The 12,951-nt window shown below is 48.0% G+C and overlaps 1 protein-coding gene across 1 annotated transcript; it reads left to right on the top strand.

Moving 5' to 3' along the window:
- Positions 1-2,361: 2,361 nt before the first annotated feature.
- Positions 2,362-4,422, top strand: LOC120839350 (neprilysin-1-like; the record flags this gene model as incomplete). The annotated part of the gene is made up of 1 exon (XM_040209619.2): positions 2,362-4,422. A coding segment is annotated over one exon (2,061 nt), but the record flags the coding sequence as incomplete, so codon positions are not given.
- Positions 4,423-12,951: the final 8,529 nt, after the last annotated feature.

Raw genomic sequence — 12,951 nt, 5'->3', positions numbered from 1 at the left:
CGGTTGACGAACCCCCACGGTACTTGGTTTGGCCTAGTGAGCTAAACCAAATGAGGTACTTACGCTTAGAGTATCGGCACTCTTTTCCCCATTACTGTTATAGGCGCCCCCATCTTGGAGGTTAGTACAAAGCAAACGCAACTGCTGATCGTCATGATTCAAAAGTGCGACTTCCTCCGCATGAGTTTCGGTGTTAAGAAGCTCACGTAATATTGCTTTGCTCTGTCGCGAACTGTTTAAACATTTGTGGACGACGGAAAAGCGTTTCCTGTGATTCGAGATAAAGCTTAAGATATCTGAAAACCACCATTTTAAGCATCAATATGTGTATGAAGCGTGGCTTATTTAGTGGCTCTAGTTTTGACCGACCGCACAGGCACAGAAAGAGAACGAGCTGCGTGACCTTGCGCTCTTGGCGCTGCTTCTGTCGTTTCATCAGCCCGTAGCGTTGGCTGCGCTCCGAACTAAGGTAAAGCAAAACAAATATTAAGATCTTTCGATTTACAAGCCAAACAAACAGGAATCGCCCAACACGCCCCACTAAAAAGAAGAAAAAAAAAAAGAAGCATTACGGGTTTATTTTGTGTAACTGGAGATCTTTTGGCGTGGAACCGAAATCTCAGATTAGCCTCCATCAGAGTGCGGGCACCTCGGCCGGTATTTAAATCCGACATATATGGATACATGGGCCAGCGCGTTGTTTTAGAGATACTGAGACGTTTTAATGTTTGGTGTTTTGTGTTAATATCAATGCCACTTAAGCGTCACCAAGGTGGTTTTCGAAACAAAATATAGTCGAACCATTCCGACAAGCATAGATTGATTGCGAAAATGATTTTTACAAGGAATTAAAACATTAAAATGTTTTCGAATGCGTGGCTGAATCCGAAATGGGGAAATCCCTTTCACGCCCATTTCATTTGGATCGCGTCGGGCATGTGTTCCGACGCACAGTAGATAACGCGCAAAAGCAGCTGTGGTGCACCCGCAGTTTCGCGCCTTTTTTTCGGACATCTCTGGCTCGCTCACTGCGGGCATCCAGGCATCTGACACCCTGACGTCTGACAGTTTTTCTGCCTTTCACGTGGCGTTCCAAGCGGCACAGACAGAAAATGCACACCAAGCTTTTCTCGAGCACGTGTCGCCATCTGTATTTTATATTAAGAAACTGCAATTTGCCTAAACTGGATGGGAAAAGGTTGAGGTCTAATAACATTCTTAACGTGTAACATATCAATATGAAAGTTCTGGAAAATGTAATATCGAATAATGCTTCATAATTTAATGTTTCGTAATATTGATTAGTTGACTTGATCCCGTTTTTATAGCACCCAAAATACTACCATTTTAAACTTTATTTTTTATTTTAAAATATACATTACTTGTACAGTTCATTGCTTACTTTTTGAGTTTATTACATCCAACCGAACGCTTACGCTAAATACCGTGGACAATAGGACGCTATAACTTGAGAAATATATTTTTTTCAATATACTTTTATTAGACTGTGATCTAATAAAAGCTAAATAATTAGCTAACAACTAAAATAATCGTTATATTGAGATATTAAAATGTTCTTGCAAAATAGCTTTTTAATTTGACATTAACTTTGAAATTGTAAGACACATAAAAAGAAAGTTATAAGCTGTCAGAAAAGCACCAAAACGTCATGCACGGCGCGGTTGCACCTTAAGGCCACGTGATATGTTTTTGATTATCGTGCAAGTAGCGTGAAATGTGCCAAAGCACGAGGCCCGCACCTCGTGCAGCTCTTAGAAGACAACTCTTGAAAGCAAATATAAATGCAGCACTCGTTCGAGGGATATGTCTCGCCTGCTCGCATAACAATGGCAGTCGGAGCTTGGAAGAAGCGCGAGTCATGAATCTTATAAAGCGAGGATTTAGCCTCGCTTAAAAATCTCTCGATAGAACTCATGCTTCAAGACACACAGCAAGAGATTCTAGACTCGCTCTTTCTCACTGTCACTGGTTTTGCGGTCGGTTGTGGCAGTGACCTTGCTGACTTCTCCTCTATATAAAATGCTGCGAAGAACCATTAGCTTGTTCTAGTTGGCACTATTTTCTAGCTTCGAAACTGCGCCCCCTAAACACCTTTCTAACGCAGATCACCTAGGCATAAAATGCTGAGTCACTGGGCTGGGTTGGGGGGGTGGGGGGAGGGCGGCATGCGCGGCGTCTGATCATCCGCAGACGGGAGCAAGCGCGCACGCTCGAAGCGTGCCCCACACCCCAGCAGACAAACATTGCAGCACGCAGAAGGCGATTATTAGAGTGGCCTGTTTTCAACAGGCTACGGGGAAGAAAAGCCGAAATCCATGAAACTAATGCCTTCCTGTGTCTTTTCAGGACATCTCCAAGCTGAAGTCCCTATCACCGCCTTTAAGCAAGAGCATGACGGAACGTGAACTCATGAGCAACCCAAAGTTTCTCGTGTTTTCCGTCCTATGCGTGAGCGCCTGTATCATCGTAATAATCGTCATCGTCGGTGCGCTGAGGGGACACAGGAGAAAAACAGAATACTGCGAGACGGAAGATTGCCGCATTCACGCTGTCATCTTGAAGAGGGCCATGGACCCTGCGGTCAATCCTTGCAATAATTTTTACAAGTTCGTCTGCGGCTCTTGGAATGGCTCACAAGCCATAGTGACGACTTCCACCGCGGATGACGTTACCCTCAAAGTGTACGGATCTGTCATTCAAACGTTGCTTCGAGAAGACCGCCAGCCAAACGTGCCGAAGAAGCTCTTTCGGACCTGCAACACCCCAACATCTTCGAACAGGAAAGACGTGGAGAGTTTCCAAGAGATAAAGAAGGACATAGGCATTTTGTGGCCAGAAGAACGTCAGACGTTCTTACATCCATTGGACCTTCTCTTAAAGCTGTCCATCAGGTGGAACTTTAACTTCCTCCTCAATGTTCGTGTCATTCCGGCATCAAGGCATCGGAACAGGACGCTGTTATTCAGCGAGGGCACCATCGCCGCCAGCTTCCAGAAACCGCTGATTAACACCATGTCCATCACCGCTTTCCAGAGATACCTGCAGGAGCACTACAAGATACTCGGCGCATCTCCGGATACCAATCTGCGAGAGCTTATGGCGGCTGAACGTCTTATCCTCGCCGCCGCACTATACGTTAGGCAAGGGGTTCCGGAGCAACTGGCCGTTCCACTCCAATCGATGCAAAACTTCACTCCTACGGTCGAACCGGAGCAATGGCTCCAGTTCCTCAACAACTATTCAGAGCCGGAGCCTCCCTTCACGCTGGAGCAGATCGTCATTCTTGAAGACGCCAGGTTACTTCGCAAGATCGGAGAGCTGCTCAAGAACCACCCCGCAGAGCAGCTCGTCATCGGCATCGCCTGGATCTTCATTCAGTCATACCTGTGGGCGGTCTCAAGCTCCCCCACAATTCGATTCGGGAAAACCGATGCCGTCAACCGTTACAAACCAGTCGTATGCTTGGAGTACATGAACGCTGCTTTGGGCTTGCTGGGGGCGACAGAGTACCTGCAGGCAAAGTTTTCTAGAACTGCGCAGCTTTATGTTCATGAGATGGTTCGTAATCTCACAAAATCCGCCAAGTCGAAAATTCATTCCTCGCTGTGGATTAACAACAAAATCAAAATTCTGGCACTGGACAAGTTAGAGGACATGCACCTCGACGTCTGGCCGATCGACGACGACTTCGACGGCGAGACGTCATCGTTGTTATACAGCCGTCTTGGAAATATGACGGACTCGTTCACCGAAAACCTTATGACTGTCACAGAAAACATGCACGCACTGATCATGCGGGACCCCATCAGAGCCATTCATTCGAAACAGATAGCGCCGCCTTCGGGCTTTCTTTCTTACCTGTATTATCTCAATCAAATCAGCGTAGCCCCTGGAGGCGTTGACGCTCCCAGGTTCTACGTGAACGGCACGCTTGCTATGACATACGGTGGCATTGGGATCTCGCTAGCAAGGCAGGTGGTCAAAGCGTTCGATCCGTTGGGAATAAAAATTAACGACGGCAGCAACGCCGTGAAATGGGTAGACCCAGACATCTTATCAGCGTATGCGGCCAGAGCGAATTGCAACAAGACTGGCGAGTCTGCTTTCCCCACCGTAGTGGCACTCGAGGTGACTTACTCGGCCCTCAAGCAGGCTATTGAAGACCAAGACGTGCCGTTTGGAGATTTCAGACTGCGGGGCCTCAAGGAGTTCACCGAGGACCAGATACTTTTTATCACACATTGCAACGGACTGTGCTCGCTGAGTCGAGAGGATAGCGAGAACGAGTGCAATCTGCCCCTGAAACAGTTTCCCCCTTTCGCAGAAGCGTTCAAGTGTGCCATGGGTACACCGATGAATCCGTTACGCAAGTGTGTTTTCTTCAGCAATTCATCCGCATAATAGCTTTGTTTTCGTTCCTGTAATTTATTTGATCTCGTGTTATATAATTTAATTTGTACCTCAGTAGGATTCACAGAAAATGCCGAGTGATGACGGATTGCGCGGTGTGTTTTAGTCGCCTTATTAAATTGACTTCAGAGTTTGCGTAAAATTTATGACTTTGATAGAAGCATGAGTACACGTTAGCATGCCATTGATTATGTTCGACCGCATAAGATACTTTACCAACGCAGACGAAGGGACAGGACTGACAAATGATGGCGTTTGTTTTTAGGCGTTGCCTTTTTAAAAGTAGGATTAACATTCAAAATAGAAAATTAGATTTCGGAATAATGCGGAAAGATAATAATTATACTAATACGCGTATATCATAGCAAGTTTTGGTATTGTGTGCACGATTAAACCCAAGCACTGTGCGTTTTAATTTGCTTTTATACGCAATACTAAAACTGATAGCCACTTAACGCGACTAAAACATGTGCACGCTATTTAATTTTGTTCACTTAACGCAGGCTTTTCCTAAGACATTTCACTCAAATGCGGTAGCGGATCAGTCAACAACTATAATAGGGGACACTTTAAGTTAGTTGAAGTATCCGTTTAAAGTATCTGAACATCCAGTGATTCATCACAACCATGTGCTGCGTATCATGCTTGACTCGTCAACACACAGACTTTAACTCGCTTGGAAAGGAAGTGACTTGAGATGTCGGCGGCGGAACGTTCTTCCGTCTTTCCATTTCGGTGTTGAGGCCGACCTTCCTTGAACAGTAAAAAGGACTGCGTTACGTTGGACGTTACACCAACAATCCTCGTCTTCAAAAACAAGGTTGTGCGCAAAGCGAGAGTTATTACGTCGAAAATAGCCCGAGAGCCAATGGCCGCAAGCGCACTTCGAAGCAGACGCCACCTCGGTTGCCGATAAGGGCCGCCCACACTAGCGAGAAAACGCGCCCGGCGCGCCGATAAATCGGTTAAGCGGGAAGATAAAGGGCGTGTCTCTGCACGCGCTCGTGGCGCTGACTGTGCTTCGGCGACATTTTGTTACTTGCCGCGATCGGCGTGCCACGCGCGTTTTCTCGCTAGTGTGGGCGGCCCTATAGGGGCAGCGCTGCTCCAACACTCCCGCCGTCTCCCAAGAGCGTTCCTGTGTTTTTCCAAAGTTTTGTTTCGCTCAACGTTTTACTTGAGAACAATTTGTTCTACTTATTGCTTTCTTCACCCTTCTAAAAATATAACGGGATGACTGAAAAAAAAAAACGATTGTAGATTAAGAATCAATGCCCATGTACAAGCTTGTTCTAAATTGTGTGTAACATCAGGCAATCTTCTTTTTTAATTTTGCTTTGACTGTTAAAGGCTTCTGTAGCAACAGTAACTTAAAGGCCGACGTACCACCCTCGGTTTTCTGCAGGGAAGATAATCCTCTTGGCACTCCCTCTCCTAAGCTGCGAGGAGGATCCCGGTTGGGGCAAGGTAAAAAGAGGAGAGCATATGGGAAAGGAGGAGGCGGGCAAAAGTGGAAAGCGCTAAGTGTACGTCGGCCTTTAAACTTCAACTTTTGCACTTGATTTCTTTTTTTATCAAAACACCCCTCGTTTGTTGATTGTATGAAAGATGTATAAAATCTCAGAGATGTTTCAACGTAGCAAGTTGGAAGCCATAAAGCTGGGGCCACACTGCTCATAGATCATACAAAATGAAGTCTGGCGGACATCAGTCACCACCGGTTCAAATGCCGCGTGCACAGCTTCACTTTGAGAAAAAGGGAAGACTGCGCCTGCAGAGTTTTGATAAGCTATCAAGGTACGCGAGCGCACGGGTAACGCATAGATTTGACCTCAGCATCAGAAAAAGATTTTCCCGGTTATGCGGAGTGCATGTGAGAGATGAATGGAGCATGCGCGGGTCGAGGGAGTGATCCGATTCCACCCAAAAAACAAGGCCTGCCCCCTAACGTCATCACTAGTGGCTAGTTATTCCATAGATTTCCCCTAGTGCGGCACGAATTGCTCGATCCGCGCCCGGCTCAAAACGGGAGAGCAACTCGGGCAACTCGGAGACCGTTTTGGGGGAATAACCAGTTTCAGAAAGGTGAGTTAGTATTCTCAACGCCATTTAAAGGGGCCATGAAACGAATTTTGGGTTGGGATGAATGATTTTAAATTGGGACTCTACTAATCGCATATCGTTTAGTTTGCCAAAAGAAAGAGGCTAGAAAGTCAAAAGCCAGCTTTTCGGTACGAACATTTGAAAATATAGCGGACTATTTTGTACTTTCTTGCCTTCGAAAGCTCTCCTCCTTTTCACATGATACATCCGCGCTTCCAAAAGCGCGTCACCGGCGCCAAACTGACGTCAGCAGAGCCCAGCTCACGCATTGGACACGAGAACTGCGTCACTCGGACGTATGCGCTCGTCAACAATCAATCCGTCGACGAATATTTGGATTCGCGTTCGTGGCCAATGAGTGCCCTGACGGAACTTATTGTGGGGAATGACAAGTTGTATGGTGTGCATAGAAAGCACGGTGGAAGCTAGGAGTCGTGGTACCGGTGCCGAAGGAATGTCAGGACCACGTGATTTCACAATTCGCATTTGAGTTGAGGATTAAAGCTAAGGAGGAAGAAGTAGGAAAATCGTTTCATGACCCCTTAAAAGGTACGATCAGAGCCTTTTATACTGGGAGAGTTCGGCGGGTGGGAGGGGCTTACGGCCCGCTAGGTCTAGCGGACTCAGCGGGCGCCGCTTCCGCCATGATGTGCCTCCCGGCGAGTGGGTCCCCATTGACATACGATGTATACGCGTGTAGGATTTTCCGTTTGCGCTTTTGTTGGTGTAAGGGGAAAGTCGAAAAATCAAGCATTTTGTTACGTTAATCATACGTTAATCATAAACTTACCTCGCACAATAGAGAACTCGGCTTCCAGTCAGCCCTTCTTGGTTTCCCAGATCTTGTGCCTTGCGCGGTTTTCTTTTCCTTGCGGGAACCGGTACGTCCTGAACCCCTTTTTCGCGTTGTTCGAGCACCCAACGGCACTGCAGCCCCCCATTTCTTTTTCATCTAACGTCTGGCAGAGTGCAGAACGATCATTTTCATCGTCGTCTCTCGCTCCATGGACTCTAGCGAGCCGACTGCCGGCTCGAGTCAGTAGGGCAAACGGGTTTTATCAGCCGCCACCAGCCTTACACCAAACAAGGGTGAAGCTTGCAATTTAAGGTTATAATTATAATGCAATTAAATGCAAAAGTGCAATGAAGCTAGACGGCAAGGCACATCATGGCGGATGCGCACAGTTGCCAGACTGTTTGATCAGTGCTGCCAGACTGGCGGCTGGATCAAAGAACCGCCGAACTCTCCCAGTATAAAAGGCTCTGGGTACGATAAAAACACCTTTATAGCGCGCAACTGTGTGACTAAATAGTGCGGAAAAAAATTTAATGATGCTGATGACGGCGCAGCAATTGGTTTCTTCGTGTGGACGTGGGTGGCCCGTTGTTGCTGGTGTTGCGACGTCGAGTTGCTCTGAGAAGTTTCCCCGTGTGAAGCGGGCCTTTGCAGTTCGCCATCGCGTCTCGCAGCGTCTCACGACGAGACGCCAGCAGGCGGCGACGCCAAGACGGACACGTCGGCCGGTCTGCAGGTGCGACTCGCGTCAAGGTTCAGCGTGTTCGCCGCTTGGGGCGGGGGTCCACTAGCGATGACGTTATGCGTACGCCTTGTCTGCCATGCGGTACTGAGTGATCGCATGTGAGATGAAACTCCTCACAGGGGCTGCTCCTCAGTCCGTGGCAGACGGTGTATCGGCTGCAAATGCCTCGTTCGTTGGAACACGTGTGGTCGACAAAAGCAACGTATGCCCGGAGAAAGTGAGGGAGACTAGGATTGGGGAGAGCGCGAGGGTCGAGGCGAATTCCTCGTTCGTGGAAAACCTCAGGGCCGGCTTGCAAGAACAGTGTCTCAGCTGAGACAAGGTGAAATAATGCACTGCAACGGCTGGGGCGCGTCTTGAGACGCGGCTTGAGTCCTACTTTGCTTGGGCACTGGTTTTGGCAGAGCTTTCTTTCACCCAGTTTTAGCTGAGACGTTATTTCTAACAGGCCGGCGCTGGATTTCCGAAAGCTGTAGATAGCATAAAATGACCGTTGGCAGGAGTAGCAGACGTTGCTGGATTTCGGCAATCGAACGCCAGACGCTGACGTCACTACTTCCTCCGCGCGAGGAGCAGGCGACTGTCTTGCTTGATCTGATTGGGGGGAGACAGCGTGTGGAAACAAAGGAAGTCTTAGTCACTGACAAAATGAGAACGGCCCGGCGTGTTTTTCGAACGCTAGGCTTCAGACCCACCCCGCGCCTTCCACCGTGGTTTATACTCGCGCGCGCCCTCATGGTGCCCGGGACCCCAAAGCTTTGTCAAAGTTAGCGGTGGCAAGCTGGCGTTGGAAGCGGGACAACTGAAACTCCTCCCTGTTGTTCTCACGTTTCGAATTATTATTGGTGATTTTCATAACGTGTTTTTGAGCTTGCGACTCCCTCAGCATTAGATTCGGTGTTAGGAAGCTAATGTTATATTGCTTTGGTCTGTGGCGAACTGTTTAAACATTTGTGGAGGACGGAAAAGCGTTTCCTGTGATTTCAGATAAAGCGTCGGATAACTGGCAACCATGGTTTTAAGCCACAATATGGGCTAGTGTCGTTACTCTGAAGCGTAGCTTATTTAGTGGCAAATTCTCCATAGCACCATCTATTTTCTTCTTCTAGCGGCACTAGTAAGTCCTTTTTAGCCGCTGCTATCAGATTACGTTTGCTCAATTTTTGCGCTTCGGCAAAGGCTTGTGGAATTTGTAAGAGACTTTAATTCCGTCGTAATATTGACGGGCAGACTAGGCCCGCGCAATTCGTCTTAATAGACCCTTTCCGAAATTCAGCCTGGCCGCTCTGATCACTATCATCATTTGTGGAACGGCATCTGTGCCGTACCAATGGCGGCCTTCTGGTGACTGATTAAGGAAGACGTTGAAGATGCTCCTAAGCGGATGATGCGAGGCCTGTACATTTGGGGGTTCGTATGGTGCGACGTAGCAATGGAACACAAGAGATATGTAGGCGTTCATTTCTAACTCAGATTCAGTAAAACTGTGGGCGGCACACAATCGGCTTTAGAGCCCTTTGGTCTATTCACGGGACACCATTTGGTTGGACGTTGCTCGGAGTGCATGCTCAGAAAGATGCTTGAGGCAAACTTTCTCAGGTATTAGCGGCGAGATGTCTTACGGGCCACCCACACTAGCGAGAAAACGCGCCCGGCACGCCGATAAATCGGTTAAGCGGGAAGATAAAGGGCGTGTCTCTGCACGCGCTCGTGGCGCTGACTGTGCTTCGGCGACATTTTGTTACTTGCCGCGATCGGCGTGCCACGCGCGTTTTCTCGCTAGTGTGGGTGGCCCTTTAGTGGCGCCTTCCTACAGTTCCCCCTTGTGACGTCATTACCTTGCAAACAACAGGTTCGATGGTGTTTGTAAATAGCATGGTGGAAGCTTGAAATCATTCATGTCTCAAAGGAACACTGCCACACCATCATAATTAAAGTTTTTTCATTCCTCTTAATTCCGTCGATGATAAATCCTTTTCTGACGTCATAGTCAGCGTTCGGCCAATCGTGGAAGGCCGACCACAGCGACGCTTTCGGTCGCGCACGTCGCCGATTTCATAAGACACGAGCACCGCGCGAGCACAGCTTTGATCGGCGCTCAAGGTCTGTGAGCGCACGATACTAACGGCTTTGGGTTCACCAAAGCATCCTCTATTGGCGACGTGAGCGATCGAAAGCGTCGCTGCGGTCGGCCCACCGCAATTGGCCGAATGTTGACTACGACGTTAGCAAAGAATGTCTCATCGACGGAAATAGGAGGACTGAAAGAACTTCAATTTTGACGGTGTTGGCAGTGTTGCTTTGAGGGCGCTATGATTTCAGGCTTCCACCATGCTCATTACAAACACCATCTAACTTGCTGTTCACAAGGTAAAGACGTCACGAAAGGTAACCAAACGAGGGCGCCACCGAAACATCTCGCCGCTAATACTCACAAACCCTGGCAGTTCGATGACGGAGCCATAGAGTGCCCGATTGCCGATTTGCAGCGCGAGGATCTGGTATCACAGAGCATTTCTCGGGGAGTCTGGTATTGAGCGCACAGCTTTTGCAGCGGTGAGGACCCGAAACATGGTTTTCAAACCCGACGAGAAAAGGAGCGGACACTCCATCGCTCGGGAGAAGTGTGTTTCGGCGTCTCGACGCAGTGGGTCGCCCGTTACGTGACTCTTGTCTGCCTCTCTACCTTTTCACTTTCGGCGGCCGCGTCACGTGAAGATCTGTCAGGCTTTGTCAGTATAGAAAAGGCTGTGGTTTCACGGACTACAAGGAATGCAAGAAGATGCGCGTACAAGTACAACGTCCCATCCACACAATCAGAATCGTCGTTCTCGGGAGACGATAAATGGTCCAGCAACATGGCTACCCCGTGAATACCCTCTTGTAAACCTTTCTCGAGGTGTCTGTGTGAGTCGGAGCTTTGTTCTCACTGCAGGTTCTCCTTCACCATCGAGACGAAAGTGATCGTGAAAGCTCTCATATTGAACAATTCCTCGCGCCGTTGTCTCGCGAAAGTGACGGTGACCTACAAAATACAAGTTTATTACCGCCATATTGATATGACAAAAGCTAAACTGCTATACGAGCCGTTAGATGGCACTGAATTTCAGAAAGGTTCAGTTGTTTCCGGCGACAACCGCTAGGTGGCAGCGTCGCAAGGAACAATCGGAGGGCCAATATTACAGAGACTATCCAACCGTTCACTCGGGGTCACGTGGTTAAGGGGCCACGTTTGCAATAGCAGCTACAGGTAACGGAACGCGTTGGTCGTCCGCGAGCGTCTCCGCCTTTCCGCCTGCTTTCCTCCTAGCCGCGCGCGGCGCATGCGCATTTTCGACCAATCTCCGAGGGAGTCGACCGCCATTTTATTATAAACGCTCCCCATGGTTTGAGTTGGACCCTCTCTACAATCTAGGCTCTCTACGAACAATAGGCGACAGAGGCGACGTCTCCGGCGTAATCCATTTCTATTTGGTGACCCGTGGCGCATAACTATTTGTGCAGGAGGACGCTGGTTTCTTCCTTTTTGTTGTTGTTGTTGTATATTGTCTTTTTTCTAGAAAACGAGTAGATATTTTTCAAAAAGTGTTCTCTCAATGCGTCTTCTTTTTTTGCCTTTCCATGAAGCTACTTCGAGTAACGAGTGCCATCATGCGAGGAAGATGAACTCATATTGATGCCACGCAAAGTTGATTTTGAATAGAGAGAACAAAGAAGAGGCCACCACGAGCTCGAGACATTCTCCCCTTCCTCGTGGAAACAGGCTGTTCGATCTGCTCAGTTCGTTTCTGTACGGCGGCAACATACTCCTCCGTATAATCAGTCAAACCGACCAACACTACAATTTGAATCCATGAAGAAGCAGCTGAAGATCCGGGAGAACAAGGAGGACCTCAGGGAGGGCCCAGAGGAACTCCCGAAAGGTGCACCGGGCGACCAATCGGCCGAGGAGCCGTTGTTTGAACACCTCCCAGCCAATACCGTCAAACCCGCAAGGAGACCATCGAGCCAAAAATTAGCAAAGAGCCCGTCGTTTGAATACCGCCGAGCCAGTACGTACCAACCCGCAAGAAGAGCATCGGGCGAGAAATCGGCCAAGGACCCGGTGCCTGAAAACCGCCCAGAGAGCACCACCCCATCCGCAAGAAGACCGTCGGGCGTCTCGAGGCAAAGGGTCAGGCAGATGAGCGATAAGGTGAGTACCTACCACTGTTGGCGGTAACGCGTTACAAATGAGGGCGTTAGTTGGAACGCGTTCCATTTTCTGTAACTTGGTAACGTACTCGTTTCATTTTCGCAGCATTAACGGATAACGTACCTACGTTACTTATTTTGAGTAAGGGTTAACGTAGTTATGTTAATCGTTACATCTTCTTTCTAGGAAATAAAAAAAAAATTACTTTCAATTTCTTTCGCCGAGTCGGATAAAGTGCATTTTTCGAGTTTTTATTCGCGTTGTTTTCTCGCCAGTATTCAGTTGGAACCGTAAAAAGATAAATTAATTATGTTAACTTTATGCATTAACATATGTTTCTTGAAATATGGCGCTTATGTATAGCTGTAACGTCAAAACCGTAAAACTTTTCATTCAAAATGCAAAGTCAGGCAAAAGTGACGTGCGCTACGTTTTATTGCTAAATGTAGCGTTCCTTTTACATTAAAGTAACGACTAATGTAATGAGTTACTTTTTTTCGGTAATGCCTACAACACTGGTATTTACCTTTTCTTGATTTACTTCGCACGCTATACTCGAAAATGATTATTAAAAAAAGAGGAGTACGCTTCCCCGAGCTACACGAAGCCAGATGTTTACGGCGTCAAATCACTGTGGCAAGCCAGCGGCCTTTTATCCGTGGCTCCGGTATCTGCATTCGA

This window comes from Ixodes scapularis, unplaced genomic scaffold (assembly GCF_016920785.2).
Source record: "Ixodes scapularis isolate PalLabHiFi unplaced genomic scaffold, ASM1692078v2 PGA_scaffold2__306_contigs__length_199485367, whole genome shotgun sequence".
Taxonomy (NCBI): domain Eukaryota; kingdom Metazoa; phylum Arthropoda; class Arachnida; order Ixodida; family Ixodidae; genus Ixodes; species Ixodes scapularis.
Note: the sequence above shows the minus strand (reverse complement) of the source record. Positions and strands in the feature narration are given on the sequence as shown.